General features: G+C 35.6%; 2 protein-coding genes across 5 annotated transcripts in view; one reads left to right on the forward strand and one right to left on the reverse strand.

Moving 5' to 3' along the window:
• The window catches only part of RUNDC3B (RUN domain containing 3B), a 51126-nt gene extending 41655 nt beyond the window's left edge, over positions 1–9471 (forward strand). The window contains exons 9-11 of the mRNA XM_084508449.1: positions 4991–5137; positions 5507–5622; positions 6997–9471. Of these exons, the coding sequence (XP_084364575.1) occupies positions 4991–5137; positions 5507–5622; positions 6997–7142 (409 nt within the window). The 3' untranslated portion in view covers positions 7143–9471. The remainder of the gene's footprint in view (positions 1–4990; positions 5138–5506; positions 5623–6996) is intronic.
• Positions 9003–26387, reverse strand: SLC25A40 (solute carrier family 25 member 40). Of its 4 annotated transcripts, none has more exons than XM_084508453.1 (12): positions 26073–26387; positions 25518–25714; positions 25119–25237; positions 23522–23581; positions 22533–22639; positions 20370–20437; positions 19022–19146; positions 17917–18090; positions 14438–14547; positions 14046–14127; positions 11718–11784; positions 9003–11073 (listed from the first exon to the last, which is right to left on the reverse strand). In XM_084508453.1, exons 3-11 carry the CDS (start codon positions 25210–25212, stop codon positions 11744–11746), a joined length of 861 nt encoding a protein of 286 aa, XP_084364579.1. In that variant the 5' UTR covers positions 25213–25237; positions 25518–25714; positions 26073–26387; the 3' UTR covers positions 9003–11073; positions 11718–11743. The 4 variants fall into 4 exon arrangements, with proteins under 4 accessions (XP_084364579.1, XP_084364577.1, XP_084364576.1 ...); XM_084508451.1 differs by having other exon boundaries at positions 11718–11792; positions 25518–25644; positions 26073–26358; XM_084508450.1 differs by having other exon boundaries at positions 11718–11792; positions 26073–26358.
• Between the last annotated feature and the right edge of the window lie 22 nt (positions 26388–26409).

Consider the following 26409-nt stretch of genomic DNA (forward strand, 5'->3'; position numbering starts at 1 on the left):
CTATTTTTAAATTCCCAAAGATAAATATCATAACAGGATAGTAAGTAAGTAAAGATAATCACGTTTTTATATCATTTGCGTTTTGTACACAGGAACCCTGTGTGCAGACTGTATCCTGTTCCCGTCTCTCCCCTATAAATGAACAAAATGAATCAGGTCACATTTTAAGTTACAGAAGTTTTAGATGTGTTAATTCAGAGGAACAATTTCGTATCTTTCTGAGAAGGAGCTGAGCTGCCAAAAGCAATGCTAGTGCAAGTAGAACTATGGAATTAGCTCATTAATTAAATTTTAAAGGTTACTTTAAAAGAAAAACAAAAACAAAAAAAAAACAATTGTTTTTGTGATCCTTTTTTGGAATAGCTCCTGAACGACTGTACCAGAACAACTGAAAGGGCAACAGACTGTAGATCAGTAATTTGTTTATTGCATTTTGTTATTGTGCATGTACTGTACGTAATGGTATTCTGCTTGTCCTTAATAAATCATCTCAAAAATGTAAGTCATGAAATAACCATCCTTCTCCACTAGTATTCACTTGTTCTGTCTTTGTAAGGTACTCTCCAGAATACTTGCTTGCTGATTTCTTGTACTTTGATTATCTTGAGGTCTGTAATAAGATTTCACTGCTCTCACTTTTCCTTACTCCTTAAATACACAATTTAAGCACTGCAAGTCAAAAGCATGTGGAGATGGTTCTGTGAGCAGCTGCACAAACCTGATGTTAATATTCTGGCTGTTCCTGTTACTCACTGGATGAAAGCAAGTTTATTGGATGAAGGACTAGGTTTTTTACTTACCATCTTTCAGTACAAAAATAGCAGTTCAGTAATCACTTCCAAAAAATTAGAAATGTCTTCTCTCTGCCTGCCATTTTTTTAAATGTTTTTCAGAACTTTAAACACAATATGAAGGTATTTCATAAAAATATTTGTTGTGATAAAAACTGCTTAGGGCAAAAACGTTGAGAGCAGGAGAAAAATAATTATTTTGTATCTTTAGGTCCCAAAAGACAGCTTCTGCTACTTCTTTGCCAACATGATTGTAAAGGGATGGAAATGATTGCAGGTAGATATCACACTGAATGTGGGAAATAAGTTCAGAAGCATTCAGCCAAGATTTTTTTTTCATTTCTAGTTTAGATGATGTATCATAAATAAGTTTAAGCCCTCTCCTTTATTTTGAGTCTATTTTTACACATTCTCTCTACTCTGCATAAAACTTTCTGCACTCTACAGTCTCACCAGGATGCCCTGCCCTGTTAAGCCATATCTCACACGCTGCTTTTCTTCCATTCAAACGGAGTCATGCTGCTTTTACCCCTGTGTTAAATGGCTTAGTTTATCTTATCCAGGCCTTATATGGCGTCATCCTGAAATCATCACAGCTATAAAACCACTATGAATAGAATGATATTTTATCAAATTATATATAAAATTAAAGCTGTATAGTTTGATCTTTATAGTTTGATCTTTAATCTTTCTTTGGTTTGGATGGTTTAGGGATTTTGTTCCGTTTAAGTGATGCTTAAAAGTTATGACAAGTCTGTGCTTGGAGTCTTGCTTGCTTGGTCTACAGCTGCTTTTCAGCAGGTACTTCTTGCCTGTGTTTCATTCTTCAGAGCTGAGGTGGTAGAATAAAATCTGTTCATACATAGGCCTTTCCAGTTTAGTATGTTTTACTGCAGGCCTGCTTTCATCATTTTATGCAGAAGATTGCATATATCACTTTGCCACAGATTTGAGATATTTTCCAATCGAGACCCAGAGAGTTCCTGTGTGTGTGTGTGTAAATTACAAAAAATGCTAAATTTGCATTTTATTCTTGAATGTTTTGTGAAATTTAGAAATGTCACCAATATCCCTGTTTGCCTTTTGTACCTGTCCACCAATTCTTTGTTTCTTATTTTTGTTTTGAGTCTTTATTTTTTTTTCTCAGAAACTTTTTATATAGATAACTTATTTTGCTATACTGGCAGATATATAAGTTTCAATAGTAATATTCTTCTCTTGGTTATACAGTCTGACATTAAGCATGTGGAGAAATGCTCTAATCTTCATTGCACTCATGATTATTAAGAAAAGTCCTACTTGAGCTGTTAAAGTATTGCAACCTAGAGCTGATCAGCACTAGTTACAATGCTGGCATTCTGGCGAATAGAGTTCTACTGTAAAAATTAATTCTGCCTTGGATAAAATAAATCATTGCCTTTTGAGGCTTCTTCCAGAATGCCTCTTTGGACCAATCATTAGAGTAGGGGAGCACTCAATATTATAGAGGATCATTTTTCACATTGAGTGTTTGGACATTCACATGCTTGTTTTCACTAAAATGTGATCATATTTGCTTCCTTTTTAGCTTGTGTGGTAAACCTTTTGTCTCCATTTCTTCCCCTTTTTGAAAGTTTGTGGCAGTATCACTACTGATTTATGACGACTGGGAGTTTGAGAATGATGTAAACTGTGCAATTTCATACTTTGACTCTGAAAATAAGTCTGGTTATTGTATGTGAATTGATACTGCCTTTGTTTATCATAAAAGAATAGCTGTTTGCGAACTGTGCCATTCACAAATGCTTGCTGCAGTTAAATCTTGTGATGCTTTAAGAATGACTGCAAGAGGACAAACAGCTAAATAATTTGCAAAGCTGAAAGAATAGGTAGGAACTCCTAGCACCTGCTATGAGCATTTTCTCAAATTTCCTATTATCTTTATTGCTATTTCATAAAAGCTGAATACTGTGTTTGGACTGATTTTATATATTCAAAGATATTTTTATATAAAAAATAATATGAGAAGAGTTACTTCTGTATCCTATGTAGTGCCTGTTTCCCTTGCTTAGCGCGGTGGAGAACTTTAAGTTGTGAACTCCCAGTACTGTCTTCAAATGTTATTGCTCTAAAATCCTTGGAAGAGTTTGGTTAGGCATTGCTTCAGAACTTTTTTCCATGCAGCAAGGATGAAATTTCAGGTTACAGTAGCATGAGGATTTGTGGAGCAAGCCTTGATATAGAAACTCATGTAAAATACCGAAATTCTACTGTTAGCAACTTGTCTGCAGATGTGTAGTTTTTTATCCTCCTCACTCACTGTATTTATTTCTTAGTAACTTAGCAGAGCTGCTGAGTTGTGTGGTGATAATGTACAGGAGTCACCCAGATGGGAATTTACATATACGTGTATGAGTTTGCATTTAGTTACTGTGTGCGTTGTTGCTAATATACACTGGGTGTCCTGTTAGGAAACCTCACTGAAAGCATGCAAGCCCTCCTGGGTCAGGAGGTCGTGCAGCCCAGGTATCTAACCTCATAGTGACTTGCCAGGTCAGTGATTCAGCTTCCTCAGGCCAACAAGCCTTTTAACAGACCTGTTTAATGTTCAAGGTACCCCCGGGGATTAGGGAAACACCACAGGGAAGTGAGTAACACAAAAGATATTTGAAATTATGGAGAGCTTCAAGCTATGAAAGTGTTTCCTTCATACACACCTCAGAGAGCAGGAACTTGAGGGAGATCCAAGGGTAGAATAGCTGATGTACAAAAATCTTGCACAAAAGCTGCAGGAATTCACAGAACCATAGAATGGCTCGGGTTGGAAGGGACCTTAAAGATCATCCAGTTTCAAACCCCTGCCATAGGCAGGGATGCTGCCCACTTGATCAGGTTGCCCAGGGCCTTGTCCAACCTGGTCTTGAACACCTCCAGGAATGGATGAGGCATCCACAATTTCATTTTGAGATGGAATTCTTCTTGAGAAAAGTTTCCTGAAAATAGTTTTGTTCACTCTGGTGCTTCAATGCTTTCTCTTGCAAAACTGCCATGTAACTGTCTCCTCTCTCAAACTCAGTTACTAGAAATTGCTTACTGAACTCATTACTGTCTTACCTTGCTTTGTGGGGAATTTTGTCTTTTTGGGTGGGATTATGTGTCCTTGTTGAGGTTCTTGTCTAAACAGTTCAGGTATCATGAGAATTAAAAACTGCATTGTAAAAATAGACCTGCTGAAAATAATACTTGTTAATTCATATGAACATGTGTCTGCCATCAATAGTTCTTCAATTCACTGTGCAGTTTGGTGTTTCAGATAACAGCACGGCATTTGGCTTTGAACTCCAGAGTACATTCAGTATGGAGATACTGCAACATTAGCTATTTGCTTCAGGCCACAGGTTTTAAAACTAGCAAAGCAGCATGTACTGTTGCCTAGTTTTCATAGATTTTAGAATTTATATGTAAATTAGAAATAAAAATAATATTGCTTAAGTTAAACAACAGCACAAGAGTAGGCTGGAGGTTGCCTTTTACTACTGGAAAAAGGCTAATGTCGTCTTGGAACCTGAATAACCATGTACTCTCCTAGTTTCTATATTGTTTTTGGTAGATGATTTCTGATGTTAGCATATTAGCTTCCTTGTTTCTAGAACTTTAGAAAACTGATCTGCTTCATAAGGCTAAGAAGCAAAACTGATTTGAATTGTAAGGTACCTCCACTAACGTGTTTTCAGTAATGGAGAAATATACTTTACTAAAAACTGTAAGGTGATAAAACGCAGAATAACTTCGTGTCTTGTTTTGCCTGGAAGCATGTAATGGAATTAACATGTCTGGGTTTTAGTTCATTCCCCCAAAACACTTATTTCAGGGTGAGGAGGAGGCAGGTTGCACTTCAAAGCCCACAGAATTGGGAGGAAAAAGGGAATTATGTTCCAGTAGTTGGTCTGTTAATTACCATTATGCAGACAGAAAGCATCTTTAAAATGATGCTGGTTTTTTAATGCTTTTGCAGGAAGAATGTTATTTTACCTTTTCCTGTTCTTAAGTTGCTTCCCCAGGAAAAGTGAACCCGCTTATGATGGTTTATGAAAATTGCAGTCTGTCAGTCACTTGAAGTAGAGTATTGACTTGGATGGGACTACTTGTTTTGTTTTTCTTTTTGTACCTTAAAGAATTGTTTTTAATAGACTCAGATTTACTGTTTTTTATATTCACAGGACTGTACTAAAGAATAATGACTTGAGATCAAGACAAGAATTAACTACTCACCTCACCAATCAGTGGCCTTCCCCAGGAGCTCTGGATGTCAATGCTGTTGCCTTGGACACTCTACTCTATAGAAAGCACAATCAACAATGGGATGAGTAAGTTGAATATTTAGATTCACCTTTAAAGGAACAGAAAAACTCAAAATTATGTATTTCCCATAGCATACTCTTAAATGTATTCTATTTGAAATATCTGTTAGAAAAATTCTGTGTTTCTCACTTAACATGAAAATTTCCTTCCTTTGGATTAGGGGAAAAAAAAAAGTTTTCACAAAAAAAAAAATAAAAAATAAATAAAAAATAAACAACAATCTTTTGGGAAACAAAAAACAGAGACTGATTAAGTGAAGACAGATTAATATTTTTTTTCATTAGTTATTTCTCTAAAAAAAATCGTTTCGTGAAAAATATTTCTAGTGGGATCTTTAAATGTGTTATTATTTAAACTTATTACTTGTTTTACAGAAAAAGTTTTCAAAGTCTGGACCAACTTTCAGCAGATGTTAGTCTTTCTCAAACCTCTCTGGATCCAGGCCACTCACAGGATGGAAAGCAGGATGGAATAAACCTGTTAAATGAAGGTACAGAGTTATGCCAGTGGGTTCATTTTCTTTTATTCTTCGTGGTTCTGATCTTCAGACCCCATGAGGTGAATTTTCAGTCTGGGAAAGAGATTGAAGTGCATCTTTTCTCTGGTGTTACGCTTTTTTTTTTTTCTGTTTCTCTAAGTACTATATTTCAATTAAGTCTGCATTTCTTCAAGACTCCCTCTCATTCCCAAACAGGACTTTGCGGTGTGTTCAAGGCTAGGCTAAGCCTGTCTTCCTTATGTGATAGATACATCACATAACCTGAGAAAGGCATCTTCATGCTATAACTAAATCAAACCTTAATCCCACTCCTGTTTTTTAAAAGAAAATTTAAAGGCACTAGATATGCAAGTACCACTGTCATTCTTACATCTTGCTTTCAACATTAATTTGTGGTAATCTGTGGAGATGCAGCCTGATAATGCGTATGGTTTTGAAAACAAAACCAAAAAACATGATATGGGCTGTGCTAGAACATAAATGTAATATGCCGCCCCCTTCAAAATCTGTATGCTTATCAAAGTTTAACTGCTCCATCTTGTGGACAACTGTGAAGAGCAGAAAAACTTGGGAAGACTTCTGAAATAGTAGTATTTTGAGTACAGAACAGAAAATAGCATAAGCATTTTTCTTTATCTTATCAAATAGTTACCTTTTTAAGCTGCTTGCTTTTAAACTCAAGTTTAAGATGATTTATTTTATTCTGCAGATGAGACAGGAAGGTGAAATAGGGAGATATTGATAATCAATTTATTTATTTTGTGCCAGCTCAGCTAATAAATTACAACTTAAATGGCTATTCTGAGAAGGAAGGAATTGTCTGGTACACACATACCTTTTAAGCATGTTTCTTGTTAACTGTCAAGTGTGTTTGGATGACAGGGTAGATGCTTGCACTGCCACTCTTACACTGCAGGGCTTTTTCCAGTGTCAGGAGTGTAATTCACATCAAATTACTAAGAACAAAAACATTTTGTTTTGTGAAAAAAATACATTCTGATTCCAGATAATTCTACGCTTTTCCAGGGATTCAAAATTAGATCTCTAGTACTGATACTGTATTAGTAATATCATTTCCATTTATAATGTACTCAATTAAAGCCAATTCTTGAATTAGTAATTTCTATTCACCATGTAGACTGACCAGCCCAGCCTGTAATGCAAATCTCTGTTCTGCATGGATAGGGAAGGTATAAATAACATCTCTTCCTTAACTGCATTTGTGATGAATGCATGTGCTGAAGCAGGAACATGTAACAGTTTAGATGAAATTATTATTTTTTTTTTTTTTCCTATTCCCTTTTTGTTTGTGGTCAGATCATCTTGTGCTGTAATGATTAGATTAATCTGTGTTTTCCTTAACAGGGAAGGAGGACACTCCATCGTTGCTTGGCCTTTGTGGCTCTCTTACTTCAGTAGCAAGCTACAAATCTCTAACAAGTCTGAAATCAAGTGAATATCTTGCGAGTCCCACAACAGAGATGACGAGTCCAGGCTTAACACCATCTTGAGATGCACACGAACAGAAAGAGCTTTGTGTTATACACATTTGGTTTATGTTCTATAATACGACTTGCAATGAGACTGCTAGTTCTAAGTTAAAAATAAGCTGCTTTATTTATTTTTTTCACAGTTACCAATTTAATTCACAAATTCTCTTTTCATTCAAGTTTTTTGTTGTTTGTTTTTTTTTTTTTTTCCTGCCAGAGGACTTTTTCAGATTTTCTGCTTTAGTCTTGAATTATTTAAAACTTTCAGTCAGGTACAGGGCATATACTCTGACACTTTTGGCTGATTTTTAAAATGAAGCAGTTGGAAATCAGTCCCCTACTTAACTGCCATGACCTTTGTTTCTCCTTGCAGTGGTTAACAGCCTGGCCCTACTATAGCCATAGTGCTTCTCTGCAGTGCTTTAAATATTAACTCTTGCAGAAAACACAGGGAATCCTTAATGCCAGTCTTTGTAGGCAAATATTTTACTTAAAAATCCATCTTTTCATCTGTGTATGTTGCATAGGACCTCAAATAGCATATTTAACCTGCCAAGAGCTCTTCTCAAGTTGATTCAATGTTAGATTTTGCATTCTTATTAGCATCATGGCACTTACAAGATGTCTGAATCGCACTGAAGAATCACACTGAAACACTCTTAGTAATTCTTAAAGTTGCATGAGAATAACAAATACAAGTTGATCATCTAAATCAATCATACTTAGTAATTTGTAAATATTGAGGAAACTTGCTAAATTTCAAGCTTTTGAGTGACCTGGCTTACAAATAATACTCTATGAGGAATTTTTTGGCTTACTGGCCTTGCTAGAAAGAGAGGGACTAAGGATGGTGGGGTTAGCACCTTGGGAAATTTGGATCATACATTTATCGGCAAGATCCCAAGGAGACTGAAAAAGGGGAAACAAAGACAATGTAATGGTATTCTCATGTTAAAGGTTTTTCTCATTCCTGTAGTAGTGCAATAGGTATTTTCCTTGATTAGGTAATACAGCAAATCTTATTTAAGTCCGTTTTCTCAAATGATTTGCCATTTATTTAAATTACAGATACAAAAAGCCTGCAACATTTTTTAAGTGAAAGTAACTTTCCAGATTACCCGACAGTTTTGAAGTTTGCAAATTAATTTTTGAATTGCAAACTATATTCTTAATTCTTTGTAAGATACAATGGATCCTTTATCTAAGAATTTTGCTAATCAAGGTAATGCTTCTCAATATGATTAGTAACTTTTTAAAAGAAACTTAAGTGCATGTAAGTATGTTGTATTTATAAGTGCTAGGGAAAATGCTTTTTTTGTGCCAAAGAAGTTTCATAAATTGTTTACATGAGTAGCTGCAATACAAGACAGATTTTTAATTGCTTACTCTCGGATGTTTACAGTATGTCACTACATTCTGTATGGTTTTAGTTGATTTGCCTCTTGTAATGGTACCTTGGCACTACTACAACAGTCTGGTCTTCTTAGAATGGGCTTGAAAGAGAGAATTCATTCTTACTGTTACCAAAACTGCAGGAAACATACAGCCTCTGTAAGTGTGGGGCTTCATTTCTCTGGAACTCAAGGCACTGTTGGATTTAACTGCATGAGGTTCAAGATGCTTTGTCTCAACTGTAGTTCTACAGTGCTGGAGGTTACTGCATCCATGATGGGTAAGCGAATGCAGAGGCCATTTTAATGGAAAAGTTTAAAGCAGCTTAGAAAATTCCACAGGCCTTGTCTTTCAAGCCCTCGTGAACCCACTCAGTTAATTTCTCTGTAATAAACTTTATTAAGTCCTTTCATACACTGTCAGAATGTACATTACTTCATGTAACTGTTCTTTGGTTATTGCATTAAGTACATGTTCTCTCATGGCAGTTGAGTAACATTATTAAATACTAATTTGTAAGTTAGAGTTGCATTTTTTACTACAAGTACAATGAGGGAATGTGGATTCCAGAAGTTAACATACTACATCAAGGTGTAGTGATTTAATCAGTCTTGTTTGCTGTTAAACACTTCTCCCACTTCATCAGTATTTTGGAGGGGGCTATTATCATGATCTTTAGTCATGTTAGCTGATGGCTCTTTTCTTGGAGCTACTGGTGTGAAATTCATGTGTCATTTAACTGAAGTCTTTTATGTAGTCTGACACCACTGTGAGTTTCTGGGTGTCGCTTTGTGCATGGGAAATCAGTTGTGTGTGTCTTTCTCAGTTCTAAACATGAATCATTTTTCAGAAAAAAAAAGAAGAAAAAAAAAAAGAAAAAATGCCAAAACCGTATGTTTTGTTGCCTTGATGTTCCATAAATGTTGCATGTAAATTAAACATTTTGTATCATCGCTAATTACTAGTTTTTGTCTCTGTTTTAATCAAACAAAATAAGACCATTGGCAAACTACAGTACTAGTGGGCTTGCAGCAAATTCTCTTTCTGGAAAACAGGGAGACTTTGTTGCTGTGTGGTCCAAAATCTGCTGTTACTGCTTTCTTTCTCTTCTACTAGAAACTCAAAATAAGGCCTAAAAGTACTTTGGAAATCACAATAGGGTAACAGTGTCAAACTCTCCTAGGGCAGTACCTCTTGTCTGCATCATATGCTGTAAACTTTGTACCTAATATCTTTACTACTAAAGCGTTTTTCAGCGTGTGCTGAATTTTCATGAAGGCCAAACACCCACTGGGATACTTTATTCATAACCGAGTAAGACTGACACCTATTTATTCAGTAAAGCACATAGAAATATGCAAAAAGTAAATAAAATAAATATCAAGCACTTATACTGAAAGGGCATTGAAGAAAGGAGGGGGGCATTGAGGAGGCAAGAAGTTCTGATTCCATAAGTGCCTACTCACAAGGGAGAGGCTGCAACAGTTCATGTGCTGTGTGTGCTATGCACCCTAGCCAGAGCTGGGAAACTGCCTTCAGGTGGATGTACACTTGAATGAAACAGGTGTTGAACCACATGTGTTTTTACCAGCAAACTTGGTCTTCAAAACCAGGTGAGCCCAGGCAAATGGCATATTGGGGAACGGAGCCTGCCTCTGTCTTAAATCTTTGTGAAATGTGCAAGCTATCACAGGTCACAAATGCGAAGGAGTATTCCTCCCCAACACCTGTACAGGCAGCTGGCTTCAGTGCCTGCATGTGCTTCAATTTCCTAGGTTGTGCACACACTACAAATATCATCTTAAACTAAAAGGTCAATGCAGCACCTGTCAGCATATTCACCATGCTCTCTGGGTTTCTAATAGGCACTGTGTATTTTTTTCCAATTTGACCTAAAGCATTTTCTGTTTTAAATGAATCTGAGAAGACTGCAAAGTATGCATTTACACAAAATACAGAGCTTCAAATAAACATACACAAAATTAAACACATATTAACCAAGAATAAGTGAGCATTTATTGAATTCATTCTGTATTGACCTTCTTACAGCAGGATAACCAATTCATACAATGGAAGCCTAAATATTTTATAAACGCTGTTTTAAGTATCCAGCAAAATATTTAATCAGATTGAAAATTAACAGTGGCAGTTGTTAATCCTGTCCACAATGATGAAGAGTGTTTTTTCCCCTTTTAACTATCAATGAGGAACTGTCACAACACCTCTTTTTTCTTCGCTCTAGTGCAAAAGAAGTCACAGCATTTTCAATGACAGCTTCCAGATCATGTATTTTTCTTAGTCCTAAAGGGGGGGGGGGGGGGGGGCGAGAAATGAACAAAGTTGCATTTAGGTACCAAATGTAGTGGCAGAAAGATGCCTTGACCGATTCAGATTTGGCACAAGTTTCACCATATGTTTTGACTTCTCAGTTGGATGAAGGAGAATTAAGGATGTTGGTTTGATTTTTCATTTAAATGACTAAAGAAAGACTTCCCGTATTCATATGTGCTGATCATTATGGCACAGGCAGGAGCAACTTTAAACAGCCGTGGACCAATACCTGCCCAGAAAAGAAAGTATTCATTCTCATTTGTTTTCAGTCGATCACTAGTACGATTTAGGGGTCATAATGTATTGATTCCATAGTATAGCACTGTAGAACTGGGATTCTGCGTGTCTGCATTCTTCAACATACCAACATTACTGACAGAGGCATTACCACTGTCAAAATACTCCGACCTCACCTCTGCCATCCTGTGTGGCCTGCCTGACGCAGGTGCATCGTTTCTCTGCCCTTTCTGTCTCCCCACAGAGGTGGAGCAGCCTGACCTGAGGGCTGCTTTGCTCTTGTGCAGATGAGGTGGCCCCAGGGGCAGACTCTGTGCCCTCCCACAAGCAGCAGTGCAAATCTACTGCTTGCGTGGGGCAGGCAGAGGCTACTGACCTGTCAGGTAGGACAAAAAAAGGTTCAAGAAGCCCTGCATCCTGAAATGGGGGAAGACAGGAACAAAATTCTCTGTGGGTATGCATGTGTTGCTTTATATACACTATCTATTTCATAACTGACAGTGTTCAAAGAGAAGGAAACGTATTTTGTGCATGTTAACATCTAACAATGATGTGTTAATTAAAATGCTATCTCTCTTGTCTGTTTTTTTTTTTTTTGTTTGTTTTGTTTTTTAGAAAGATGTCAAAAGTTTTTACCAGCAAATAATCCAGCAATCCCATTTTTAGCGACAATTTTCCTCATAACTGCCCAGGTTGATGCACTCTGTGGAACTCAACATAGTACAACAAAACAATGAATTAAATAACACATAGAATCAAACAGAAAAATATTTTTAAAAATCGGAGACAGTCAATTCAGTATGTAGTATTATCAGAGACAGTATTCAGTATGTAGTGATTAGGTTTAGTTTATCTTATGTTAATTTTATCCATACTATTTATACAGGATCTTAAATTCATACAGTATAATTATTCCTATAATATTCAAATCAAAATAGCATGACATCGAAAAAAATGTACTAATGCCTAGGGTAAAATACACAAACAGAGACAATATCCCTTTCTAGAGTAACTGACAGTGCTGAGAAAAGTTACCTAGGTTTCACATGAGCCAGTCCCTCTCTATGTCCCTTTATACATGCAGCTAAAAGAGCATTGTCATCCAGATTTTTAAATATGGTTTTTAAACAGTTTACATTTTACGGTAAACTGAATCTAAAGATAAGTTTTGAGAATTAACATAATAAGAATATATCATAAGAATGAGTATAATAATTAAGCCTAGGACACTACATTTTACATCTAAGTTTACAAAAATAAAATCCCTAAAAAATGTTGAGTTTAAGAAAGTATAAGTCTATAAGAGGTGGATTGCAGTCCCTTGTAGAGCTAATTTAGATACCATAAGCAACATAACTGCAGCAATACCACTGCATTGTAGACATATGCAACTGTTTTCAACGAAGGATTATTATATTTTTTTTTTGCTATTTCACTCTGCACATGCTTTTTTCATTGATCTGTAATATAAAAGTAGCAAAGGTTCTTTTTTGTTGTTGTTGTTTTGTTGTTGTTTTTTCCCTGGCTGAAAGTTAAAATGATTTCATAGAATGCTGCAAAATGTTTTTGCAGCCATAAAGAAACAATATGTAGATGCATAGTCAGCATCCAACTCTAACAACTGGACTTGGAAAGAACTTAACCAGTACAAATCATAGCTAACCACACTGTGATTTAAAACGTATATCTAGTTAATATCAGCCTAATAAATATTTGACAGCTACCTGTGATTCAAAGTGATATTACCAATGAATTCTTATGTTCATCAGCACAAGGGAAAAACTGAAACCCAGTAACAATTTATTTATTTTTTATTGGTCTTTGATAATTCTGCAAAAGAAACATGTCTTTCAAGAAGTACACCAGAAACAAATAATTTACCCAAGAGAATGAAACCTTATGTTAAAATGTGAACAGTAAGTTTTCATGACATCTTTCTGAACTAGGGCCTTTAAATTAGTTTCTAAGCAGAAACTAATGTTTGGTTACTCAGTCTTTTTAAAGTTATTTAATCTTAAAGCCACGATCTAATGCATTTTCACATTATTGGAAGGTCCTCTGTTTCAGGTCCCAAATAATGGAAAAAAAAAAAAAGTTTTTAGATACAACTTGCTTGAATTGCTAGAAAATGTAGTGATGCTCTACTAAACACATTAAAAAAAATCTTTAGAGCTGCTGGAGTAGTCACTAAAACGCTCTCAAAATTAATTTATTTGAAATCACACAAAAAGAAGGTAAAAAATACAGAACCTGAGCAGAGAACTTTCTCTCTGTAGTTTAATTAAAGAATATTGTTCTGAAATAAACTGCTCATAAGAGTTCCAGTACTATTTTTATTTTCTATTACTGACTGATAGTGAATCTGAAAATATTTTTTCAATTATTTTAATCTACTCAAAACACTTTTTCAATAGAGCACTGATGATATGATTTTTTTTTTAAATGAAGATTTTCCCTATTTATAAATAACTTACTTAAATGTATACAAATTTGCAGTTGGTCTGACTAACTATGATAGTTCTAGATTTTTGTGTGTGTATTTTATACCATCATATACATATACATTACATATACATGGTACTCTATTTGCACCTTCTTCCTACTCTCTGTCATTGATAAGATACTGTATTTATCCTAGGAGATAAAAATTATCCTATAAGGTGTAAGAATTTGGAAAAGAAAAAAGGCCTAGTAACAGAATTTTTAAATAAACTTTAGAAGAGAAATACTTAAAATTCCTACCAAAAATCCATATACCTAAATATTATGTTTTATTTTTTAATTCTTTACCATTGCTAAGAGAACCAGCTTCATTGAATGTATCGAACACAAGTATTATTATTAAACAGTTCTACAGAAATTGCTGAGCAATTTGAACTAAAGAGAATTATGGGTGTTCAACAACAAACATGGCTGAAGACAGTTTGAGAAAGCTGTGTAACAACGTAATTAACAGCACCTTACTTTTTAAGGTCTCACTCTCCCAAAGTTCAGTCTGCCTATGTGTTTTCACTACATCAAATGGCAGAGTTATGACAGCTGCAATCTATTAAGAAAAAATATACAGTTTTTAATGTTATATCCCCAGCAATTGAAATTTAATTAAAATTACATTAAACCATACACATGTTAAAACTAGATTTATTATTCCTAGCACTTGATATTATTGAAGTCTTGTATCTCAGAACATTATAAATTATTCAGATATACCTAATCAACTTGAATGCCAGGCCATGTGTGTTTAAACACCAAAACAAATGTAGTTTCTGAGAGAACCATGCAAAACCATACCAACTATAAATAGCTTATCAGCAACAATAATAAGAGTAGAACTAGAAACAAAAAGACATACTTACAGAGCCAGATGCTGCCCCAGAAGTAAAAGCAATAAAAAATGTTGGTTCGTGTGCACCAAGATTCTTGCACATCATCTTCTTGAAGCGTTCATAATTATACCAGTACATTGCTATGGTTATAAAACAAATGAACAAACAAACAAACAAACCTTGCATTACAGCACATTGGTATCTCAAACACAGAAATTCAGTACAATTCTTTTACTGACTGAAGATGCAAGAATTCTACTGTGACAACAGGAACAAAGAGAAACAAAAGCTGAAAACAAACTAAAAGTGTTCTCTGTTACAATCCATTGATAGCTCCCCCAGCTCCCATTATGGGATTCCCTTTGGAATATACACATATTCCAAATTTCTTCATATAATTCAAATTACCCTGATCATTTTGTCATTCCTATAAAGTAACTCCTACCTTAATACAATCTAACACGAGCACTGCAAAACTCATATAACATTTTTTTTGTAAATGTGATTTAGTATGAATCGACAAGTAAGTTTCTGATTATTTCCTATGTATTCAGGGATATTTTACACATTTCATAGATCTCACTAATTCTGCAAAAACGTGTTTCATACAAGATGAAAGGTTCCTCAGGGCTGTCTCATACTCTTGAGACACAGAGTATAGCATTTCATTTGGCACAAGCAGGAAATAAGTTTTTGCTCTCTGGAATCACTAAGGGGAGGCTTGCCTTTGAAAGTCCTCACAGAGGCATTCTGAGGCGCAACTTCTAGGAAGAACATCTGTTTCTGTTCTGATGAAATAAACTACACTCTTTCTACTTTGAGTTTCAGTTAGAATGCAGATGCTACTGAGCTGATTCCTGGTTGCAGTTGGTTAAATAAATGCTACAAATGACAGTTGCAGTTGAAAGGTGGCTGTGCCTCGTTCAGCACTGAGTTCTGTAGGTGGTGGCAGCAGAGATATATCAAAGTATTTCCTTGCTGTGGAAACCACAAGCCTCCAAAGTTTTGCAAAAGCAAACGTAAGTGGTATCTCAGAAGGGTTTGAGGAAAACCTGCTAGTGAAATGTATGTAACCCTAATTTAGTATAAACTGTCAAAATCCAAGCCTTTGAGCACTTGCAAGATTCCCTTCCCTGCATACCTTTCACATTTATGTTCTCTGCAACATTGCTTGATGAATGACTAAACTATTATCATTAACCCAATTCTTGTGCGTATGGACATCCACAGCTTAAGTCTTACTTAGTCAGCTAGCTGTCCAGGGAACCTTCTTGAAACATATCATTCACACTCGGGCTAGAACACAGTGGGGTTCTAATCATGCTGTGCTGTTGGTATGGTCATTCTGTGCTACCTGAGTGTTTTCAAAGAGCAGCTTCTTTCTTAATACAAATTGTTACACTGGCTTTAATTCCTCTAGAAAAAGCTAACTTGAGCAAACTGCAGCAAAGGCACAGACTGTGCTGTAAAAACACCAGGAGCCTGCTGTTGGTATATCACTCAAAGAAAAGTGCTATGACTGAAGGTAGTGGGGGAGCACACCTTGACTGCATAGAGAGTACTTATAAGGAAAAAAAATGATTAGAAAATAGGTTTTGAAATGGCATTAATCAAGATTAAACACCCATAGTTTTATGTCATCAGAGTTTTGTGGCATTTAATGTTGGCATTAAAACAAAATCCATTTTCCTTCACTCATGCACCAAATTGCCTGCTCATTCCTGGCTCTTTAATGATAATCCTTAACTTAAAAGGCAGTAGCTGCATGCTAACATATGCCTCTGCCTCTCCAGCATCCCACTAGGGCCTATGTAGGATTGGGCACAGACAAGTGCCTGCTGGCTTTAAGTGAATGCCAGAGCAGCATGGAGATTGACTTAAAATCAGTGGAGAGGTTTTGGAGTGCTGGAAGGACAGCAGGCATGGATGTAAGAATCTGTAAAGAACACACACACATCACTGTAGTGCTCTTTCCATTCTGTTAAAAGTAATAAAGGCTGACTGGCTCCTGCCATGTTGATACAGACAAAAATCAGTAAGAGAACAAGAGTGTCTACCTGAATTCAGACAACAGGAATGAGATGAAAATTTTTAGAGCTGCCTTCTGAAGCTTAGCAGAAGAGCCTAAAGGAATGATGCACTTGGCAGACAGGGAAAACAAGTAAATGACAAATGAATATTGAACAGGAAGCCCCTTAGGCAAAAGCTTCAGATGCATTCTGAATTCTGTTATCTAAGCCTTAGAGAAAGCATGTTGCCACAGGTTCAGAAGCCTCCCCTATGACAAAAGGCTAAATTAAGTCCCATTGAGGACCACCATCCTTAAGCAGGAAATACAGTCTAAGCTCATTTTTCAAACTCCTACAGATCACAAAGCAAAAGAAAACAGGGTATTATTCATTCTGAAAACAAAACAGCTGAAATAACAGTTAAATGAGTTAACAGAACTAAGTTAAGTGTCCTTTTTAATTAAGTAATCATCCCCACTCATCATGCAGTTGCTTTGTTCACAGCCAATTTAAAATTTTCTCAAGGTCTGCATCTAAATGTACTCTAATCCCGTAGGAGTTCAAACCAATGAGTGCTCCACCAGACTGTTTAGAATCACCAATTAAATTAGACTTTGGATTATTTTATGAATGAGATAAGAGAACAAAGAAGAACAAAGATACCAGGACAAATCCTTCAAGGGTTTTCTGCCTCCAAAAATGGGTTTGAAGCATTTTTTGGGGGGCCAACACAAAGTGTTCAAAGTTGTTATTCCTGATACTTCCCGAGGAACAGAAAACAACTGATGCTTGATGATCCACAAGTGTTCTGACAGGGAAGGGTTCTCACCGCTGACATTAACAGCTGGGAACACTGTCCTTAAGCAGTCTTGTCCAGTTACCTCTGTAGGTCCAGAGACAGCAGAGCTTTAACAATATGGGAGAAACTACCATTTCCCCCGTTACAGTTATCTTAAAGAATAGAATAAGACTAGCTATGCTCTGGATCAGACTTTTTCTTTTAGGCTTTCAGCTTTGAAGCTTCACTAACAAGTTGTGCTCTAGCTTCATCTTCTTTTGGAGCAGTTATACGAACTATTTCATCTTGGTAACAAAAATGTCTGAGGACACTAGTGTGTCACCCTGTATTTGTACATGTTTTCAGGATCAAGGATCAGAACACATAGATGCAGCATGTCCCTCTATAAGGAAATAGCTACTATACCTACAATAGAAAAATAACCCTACTGAAAGTCTTCAAAAGTGTTCATTACATAAGCTAAAGATGAGAAAAAAGAGTCTGAATATGGATAAAAAGCAAGTAACAAAGAACCCTATCTGGCATTCACAAACACACACACAAAAAAAAAAAAAAGAAAAAGCACTCAAATGATAACAAGTAAATCTCAGTCCTTCTTAAAGATAACCATTAAAATTACATAAAAAATAGAAAGAGTCTTAAAGTAATCATGAATAGATATGTCTTACACAACACAATATTGCACCTGAAATAAACCCCACCTGAGAAAGGCACGTCTCTCAGAACAGTAGAACTCCAGCCTCTCCACAGGGAAAGCCACCCATCTCTCGCCACTTTACTACTGATGCACATGTGCAGTTGCTTGTAAGACAACTTCCGATACTGCATTCTAGTTCTGATCAGCTCCAGGGGGCTCACTACAGTAACTGAACCGACTGAAAATGAGAGAAATGTGAGCTGTTTAAAAACTGAGATTTACTATTAATATTCCATGAACATTAAAAAGTCAAGTTTCACATTGCTTTAAATATTTGATTCATAGAATCATAGAATTATTTGGATTGTAAGGGACCTTAAAGATCACCCAGTTCCAGCCCCCTGCCATGCGCAGGGACACCTCCCAGCAGACCAGGTTGCCCAAAGCCCCATCCAGCCTGGCCTTCAACACCTCCAGGGATGGGGCATCCACAGCTTCTCTTGGCAGCCTGTGCCAGGGCCTCACCACCCTCCGAGTGAAGAATTTCTTCTTTATATCTAATCTAAGCCTATCTTCTTTTAGTTCAAAGCCATTACACCTTGTCCAGTCACTCCATTCCCTGACAAAGAAATCCTCCCCATCTTTCCTGTAGGCCCCCTTTAGGTACTGGCAGGCCACTGTAAGGTCTCCCTGGAGCTTTCTCTTCTCATGTTGAGCTTCTCAGCCACCAACACCCCCAGGTCCTTCTCTTCAGGGCAGCTCTCAATCCATTCTCCACCCAGCCTGTATTTGTGCTTGGGATTGCCCTGGCCCAGGTGCAGAACCTTGCACTTGGCCTTGTTGAACCTCTTGAGGTTCGCACAGGCCCAAGCCTGCAAAGGTCCCCAGCATAACAGTTGTTATTCTACCATTCGCTCTCACAGCTGTCACAAGTAGAATATGGAACTACACCTTCAGAGGTTTCTAAGAAAGCTCCAAAAGACCCAAGCTACTTTTACAATAGATGGGGAAAAGGATAAACAAAAGTAAGAAAATATAAAAGCAAATACAGTAAAAATAAAACCAGTACAAGCCCAATTGTCATTTTGGGCTGTTAAAAAGAAAGAGAAAAATAAAAGAGCGTACAGATATTTTATTTCATTTTTTGCTTTAAACAGATGGGTACTTACATCTGCTTAAGGAACCTGCAACTATTGGAATGTGGTCATTATCCTTTCCTAGTCTAGACTTCAGAGCTTCACTCAGTTGGTCATAGCAGGTGAAATAGATCACTGTGGTAGGAAGTGCCATTATTCTAAAATAAAAGAGAAGGAATTTAAATTAATACAAAAAAAGCAGGAGCTTAAAGTCAGCCATCTTGTGTGGATATTTTGCTGAAAAAAAGAAATCAAATTTTTAGCTGTGAGCTGTTATGTATAAAGAAAAAGCATTAATTACATAGCTTTGATTCACTGCCTCTAGTTCACAGTTTCAAAATCACAAATTTCCTAGTTTTCCTAGTTTTCTAGTTTTTCACATTATTAGGAAAAAAATAAATAAAATGATGGTGGATTATCTGCCAAAATGTATTTCATGTCAGCTTCAGAACTGTTTCAATAAAGGAATGGAATTGAAAGATCTGAATAAGAAGCAAAACACCATAACAAACCTTATGGACCTCACTAATCTTACATTTTTATTCATTTAACAAGTGGAAGACTGTTTTCTCTATCTTAATCAACAATTATGATTTAATAAGAAGTGTGCCAGTGTGTTCCACTAGGTTCTGTGACTAGGAATGGGATGACTCTTAAGTAACATTCAGTGTTTTACAAGATGCAATTTTAATACACGTTACATTTGACCACTTTCTTGGATCACTCATGGAGGAAGACGTAATTATAGAGGTCTTAGTTACTATCTGTACCAGGTTAATATAATAATAAAAGACAAATCAGATTGAGGCTGTTTGTCCTAAAAAGAAGGTCATGTGGAGACTTGATAATATTTAAATACGTAAATTGCTCTTGTAGAGAGAAAAGTACTTTACATGGCAAAGCTGGACAGAAAACAAACAAACAAACAAAAAAACAATATCGTTATTTGCAAGAAGATTCAAGGTAGATGTTTTAAAAAAATGTAAATATGGGTAATGAGGTACAAGACTGGAGTGTCTGTGGAAACAGCTGTGTTGCTTATTGCAGGTCATCAGTAACAATCTAGGACAGCAAATATCTGTCAAAGTCTAACATTCTCTAATGATCATGTTTGATCCTGTGATTTGCTAATGCTGTCAAGGGGATAGTTACAGTAAGGTTACCACTTCTAAAAGGCAGAATGAAAAGACTGATGTCCCTGTTTAAGTACTGGAAATACATCAAAGAGGTTTCCAGGAGAAATTTCAAGAACTGGCAAAAATTATACTGTCTCCAGATGTTTACCAAAGTTTTAAAATCACTTATTTTTCTGAAAATGAAGTAAACTTTGACAGCACAATCCATAAATTTTTATCAATAATAAAAATAAAATTCGACTTACAGTGTTGGTGGAAGTCCACTCCACAGTGATTTAATTCCTTCTATTTTAATAATTTTTACAAATGCGTCCTAAAAAATATAACCAGGCAAAGAATAATAATTAGCTGCAAAGCTTTTATTAAAAATATGTTTCTAAAATTGCTTATCATTCTAGGATCAAAATTTTGTAATTTCTTGTGCTAGCTATCAAATTTAATTATACAAATGGTACCACTGAAGTGAACAGAAATATTTGTGCTTGAAATTATGAACTTCCTTCAAATTTTACTGGGCCAAAGCAGAAAGTTTTTGTCTGTTATTGACAGCCCTGTGAATAAGCTGTTTTCAGAACAAATACAGCACAGCAACAATGTATGGAAACTCCCCCAAACCAGTCAACTAAAATATTTTTTCAGTAAATAACAAAATTTCTAGGTATGAAATAGAAATTCACTTTTCCTGATTCTTCAACACTTGCTTTCTCTGACAAGGCGAAAAAATATTTTCAAAATATACATGTTATACAATACACCTGGAAGCTTACAACTATTATCACAGCTGTCCCATGCATTTCCCAATCCACTGACAGCAGAGAATCACTGGACTTTGAAGGACATTCAAATAAAATCATCTTCAAAAGACAAACTTCCAAATATTAGGATAACTAATATTCTTAAACTTTTTTTGGGGAAGAAACTGAGATTTGATGAAGTAGAATATGCTCAGTATGCCCTTATTACAAGGCCTCAGAAGATACAGAGCTGACAGGCCACAAAACAACTTTGAATTGGACTCAAAGGAAGAAAAAGGCAAAGAGCTTTAGAGGACACAGCTTTGATGGACAGGTCAGCTGAGCATGGTGAAAACAGAGACAATTTATCAAGTCTGACTTGAAAAAATGGAGCTTTGAGGTACCCCAAAGGTCTTAACACAATTTGACAAAAAAAGACATTTTAGAGAAAGAAAATTTCAGAAAAAGGTATACTAGTATCTTGTTTTCTCTCTGTTTATTCTGTATCTGTTAGTATCAAACATATGCTAAATATTAACATATGTATAAATAATTATTATAAATATATAAAATGTATATATACACAAATACAAGTAAATCATAAATAAAATATAAATAAATATAATTATAAATGGAGAATCAACAAATAGACAATCCAGAAAGTTACAAATAGAAGATTGGAGAAAAAATGCAACTAAATCCAGTGCCTGTGCACCCTATTTATGTACCTTAATACTTGTATGGGCAAATACAGCAGAACATTTTTATAGTTCTAGCGTTGGCAAATGACAATGTCCACAACATTTTTTTTTTACTTTATAATTGGTCAGGTCTTGTTATTTACTTTTTTTGTTGTTGTTGTTGCTGTTATTTACTTTTTTTTTTTTTTTTTTTTTTTTTTTTTTAATGAAAGGAAGTCCAGTGATATGACAGTCATTCTTCATGAATTACCTTGTCATAACAAAACTGGGCATATAATAATGTCAGTGAGAAAACTAAGCGGTTTTCTAAAAATTATACAGTAAAGTTAATTGAAAGCTTCAGGCAAGTTATTAATTAAAAAAAAAAACACCGTAAAACCATTCAAGTAGACATTTCACGAACATTTCATTCTTCTCAAATATTTAATTCTGAAAAATCCTTGATCCCTAATTTAATTGCATAGTCAAACAAAATGTTGATTAATGAGGCAGCATCGACATCACTGACATCAATTCTGTTTCAGGTGTCTGGGTAAGTCCTAGTCTTACAAGTTACAGTGGGTCCAGAACCTAACACATGAACTTAACTTTAAAAAACTATCTGCATCATTCATTCATTTCAAGAGCATACTGGGAAGTCTACAGACAGAAGAGACATAAACAGGTAGAGACAATCAGTACCTGCAATCAGCAACTATCAGCAATATAGTTCAAATGGGGAAAATAAAACTTTAGAGACAGTACTGGGTGAGGAATGCTGTGCAGCTGCTCTCTTATTTGTCTTATGAAAGGAATTTGTATTTTCATGAAGGTATCATTAATCGCTATCTAAACTACGCAGTGTAACTGCATGAATACCCTCTCAAATGATAAAAGGTTCTACTAGAACTTAAAATAAATAAATAAATTTACAGTATGCCATTTAGAAAATGTTTACAATGTGCAATTTAATATAAAAATGAATTGTTCTTACCAATGTCCCTTTGAAATGCCCATTTTTCTTATACCAGCCTTTGCTGTCCCCACTCTCACAAACACATATATGATCCATAAGGCCACTGGAGTATACAAAACACTTTCCTAATGAAATGGTGTATAAGAATATAGTTAATAATTGTAAGATTGTTCTCACTTAGCAGCAGTTCCAAACTGGATACAGTAGCAAGATAGATTTATTTCTGGTTAGACAAACAGGAACAAAATAACTTTGGAAAGGCAATGTCAATGACCTAGGTAAAAGAAAGGAGAAAACAAATGTACTTCTCAGAGTGCCAGACTAAATGGAACTGCTCGCACTTGCAGAAGGAGACAAGTTTATGTTACACTACCATCTGCTGAAGTGCAGCAACAGTGGCATGCATCCTGACTGCAAATATTCATGTCAACATACAACACGGAACTTCCACAGAAGTTGTCTCCTTTCCTTTTTAATGTAATTTATTAATTATAATTAAATAGTAGGAATCATTGGCATATCCTTGAGTACACAATGTATTAATCTATCAAGAACCTAGGCGACAAGTGACTGTGGTAAGACTCACTACTCTTTTTCAAATCTCTTTGGATTCTGGAGGAGAGGAACTTTGATATAGCATCATGATCATATAAGCCCTCTGATGAAATATGGCTTATTTAGTAATAGATTTTTTTTCCTCAATTGAGTAATAATTGTACATTTCTTCCACAATGAGAATATTGAGGAAGAGAGAAAATATAGCCTGTTTTAAATTATATATATTTATGAGATTTTTTCCACTATCACTGTTTTGACACTTTCAGTGGCACATATTTTCTTTAACAATTTTAGTATTTTTTTTTTTTTCCTCCACTGACTCTGAAGAAACAAATGTAACTACTGGAAACAAATGAAGCCATTCTGCTGCTCAGCATTTTTATAATTATCAGGTAAGTGTAACAGCAAAGATTGAAGAGTGTCCTCAATTACAGCACATTTTAATTTACCTTTGGGGAATGGATTGCTTTGGGCTTGCAGTCGAGTTTTGACAACATCAAGAGGAGTTACTAAAATGAAACAAAGGAGCCATTTAGAAACCTTGTATACTCTGAAAAGAAGCTATAGAGGCCTCATCATGAACTTCTACAAAAACAAAAACAAAAACAACAACAACAACAACAACAAAAAGAACTGTTTTACAAGGTAATAAGCCAGAAACAAACAAACAAACAAACAAACAAAATCTACATATATATCCTGTGTTTGCAAGTGACTAAATAAATCTTTTCTAATTTGCTAACAGTTGCATTGACAGCAAATTTTAGAGATACAAAAAGCTCTTGGAAAAGCCATTGTGTCATCTTGTATGAAAGTGTTAAAAGTTGTGCTATTATGCTCTACTGGTAATGGTTTGTAAATGGTATACCACAAGGCATGTAAGATAAGGTTTTGGCCTCAAGCATATTATTCTGTCATTGCACCATAAGTCCTGTGATGGTAGGAAAAAATATTACAACATTTTATTTTTATTTATTTATTTATTTATTTTTACAGTAAAATATTTCAGCACTTTTCATATGTTTATTCTTTTTTGTTAAACTGATTTTAATAGCAATGTTCAAAGGAAAAATGTTAAATTTGTGATTCTCTTTCCTCTGTCTAGAGGAGATCCAAAACTTTAGAGCTATTGAAAAGTAAATGAAGCTTTAGCGAACATTTTATCGATTTCCCTCCAGAACTTGATCTTTTTACAGGCAGAGATATTGAAGACTGCGGTGTCAGCTGGACCACTCTTCAGCCTCTCCTGATTACATTGACTCACGGCTACCTATGTACAAGCAGCTAGTGCCACCTGAGTCTGTAAGGTATCCAAAATATCAATAGCATTGACATATATAACACAGGATCTACAACTTTATTAAGCAGCAGCTGGAGGCTAGGTCAAATACTCTAGCATGTGTTTTATTTGCCTAGAATCACTGGACACGTGGTATAATGACAGAATAAAAAGAGTATGAATTTGACAAGGTCCTAGGTAAAATACTATTTCATAAAAATTTGGAAGATTTGGGGTGGGGGTATCCAGATTATCCAGAATTTTGAAATACTATCAAAAAGCTATCCTTAAAACTGCTTAGGGAAAGCAAACAATAAAATACTTTAACAGTATAGGACACCACAGCAAATAAATTGATCTTACTACTGAAGTGGTAACATGAAGAGGACCTTTCACAGTGGCATGTCTTGCAGGATTCATTTTGTACTGTAAACCTTCATTTAAAATCTATTTTTAAACAGCAGAAAGTACGGAAAACTTTCAGAAGGCAGGCAATAAATTACCACACCAAAAGACATAGAATTAAAGAGTTAAAATTACTATTATTTTCAGTAGTGGTTAACAATTACCAAGGACAGGAAAGATTTCAGTTAACCACCATGTTTTTTAAAATACAAAAGAATTATGAGAAAACTATCTAAAACCACCCTTATTAAACATGTTAGCAGAAGTTTATAAGCCACATATATGCAGACATCTTGCTGAATTGAACTGAAGAGTGATCAGTTTGCAAAGATTCTCTCTGTGGCAAGCTTAATAAGCCTTACCAAATACTGATGTAATTATAGCTCCACAACAAGAAGCTATTGCTTGCTGAATACTGGTTGTTTTACTGAAGTTACTATTACTCATTTCAGACATGGCTTTATCCTTGGAGAAGAAAAACCTGTCAAGGAACAGAAAAATATATTGCAAGACTTTGTTCAAAACTTACAGAAGAATCAAGGGAAAAAATATTTTTAATTTCCATTAATATATTGCACATAAGCAGTAATAACCTAAATATTAGTTTTCTACCTGTACACAAGGATCTCCAAGAGTACTTGCATGATGCTTTTCATACAATCCAAGTTTTCTAAATTACAGTAAATCTTCCCAAACCTTTTTACATGAAATGCGATGTTTAGACTGTTTGTAAACTACATTAAATAGTTAGTACGTATTACCTCTTGCTGCAACAAAGGGGTTAGGATCTTGCAAATTATCTGCAAAGAGACAAATGCCCAGCCTGTGGCCCACAAACTGTAGCACAGCAGAATAATTCATCTAGCCCTCCTCTTGCTTCTGTCGTTCCTGTCAGAAAATCCAGAGAGGTCTCCTGGTGATCCAAGCTGCAGCCCGCTGGTGATGACTTCCTGGCAAACTGCTCACACAATAAACAGGGACTAACTAGCATTAATGAGCATTAATGGTGTCTTTGAATAGTAATTCCTTGGACAAATCCTGCCGTATAGCTGCATAGTCAAGGTACGGCTGCACACCTTTGAAATGTACACATGGGATCTAAAAATATGCTTATATATATCATACATAAATATATGTGTGTATATATATATATATAAAATATATATTTTTAGAATCTGTAACTAGCCAGGACAGGAAAATAAAATCATAAAAATAATAAAAACAACCCCCAAAACCACACAATAAACCAATTTTCTGGACAAAAAAAAAAAAAAAAAATCAGAAATAGAGGAATATCTTTAAAAATGCACACATACTAAGCGCAGTTGTGACTTTGTTAGTATGCACTGATCTATCTTTTTATTTGCTCCATGGGAACGTAATGTTTAGTTGCTTTTGCTAAGTTTAAGAGGGAAGGTGGGAAGATTAAGCTGCACGTAACGACTCGTCTCCCTGATGAACTAACGCGCTACTTTGCGGACGGTTGCCTTTTCCAACGTGCTTTTCGCTTTATTTTAAGACCACTTTGAAGACGAGCGAGTGGGGCTGGGACCTTTGAGGGAAGCAAAGCTGCCAGTCACCAACACCCTGAGCCCCTCAGATCCCCCCCATACCCCTGGGGCCGCCATTTTCCACCCCCCTCCCACCCCCCCA

Source organism: Aythya ferina (genome assembly GCF_964211825.1).
Source record: "Aythya ferina genome assembly, chromosome: 2".
NCBI classification, from domain to species: Eukaryota; Metazoa; Chordata; class Aves; order Anseriformes; family Anatidae; genus Aythya; species Aythya ferina.

What these genes read in the sequence shown, in the direction of transcription:
- SLC25A40 (XM_084508451.1), bottom strand. Translation starts at nt 25,212, where the DNA reads ATGTCTGAAATGAGTAATAGTAACTTCAGTAAAACAACCAGTATTCAG. An exon ending in AAGCAATCCATTCCCCAAAG is followed by an intron (nt 22,640 to 23,521) that starts GTAAATTAAAAT and finishes CCATTTCATTAG; the next exon opens with GAAAGTGTTTTGTATACTCC. An exon ending in GAGAGACGTGCCTTTCTCAG is followed by an intron (nt 14,548 to 17,916) that starts GTGGGGTTTATT and finishes TTATAACCATAG; the next exon opens with CAATGTACTGGTATAATTAT.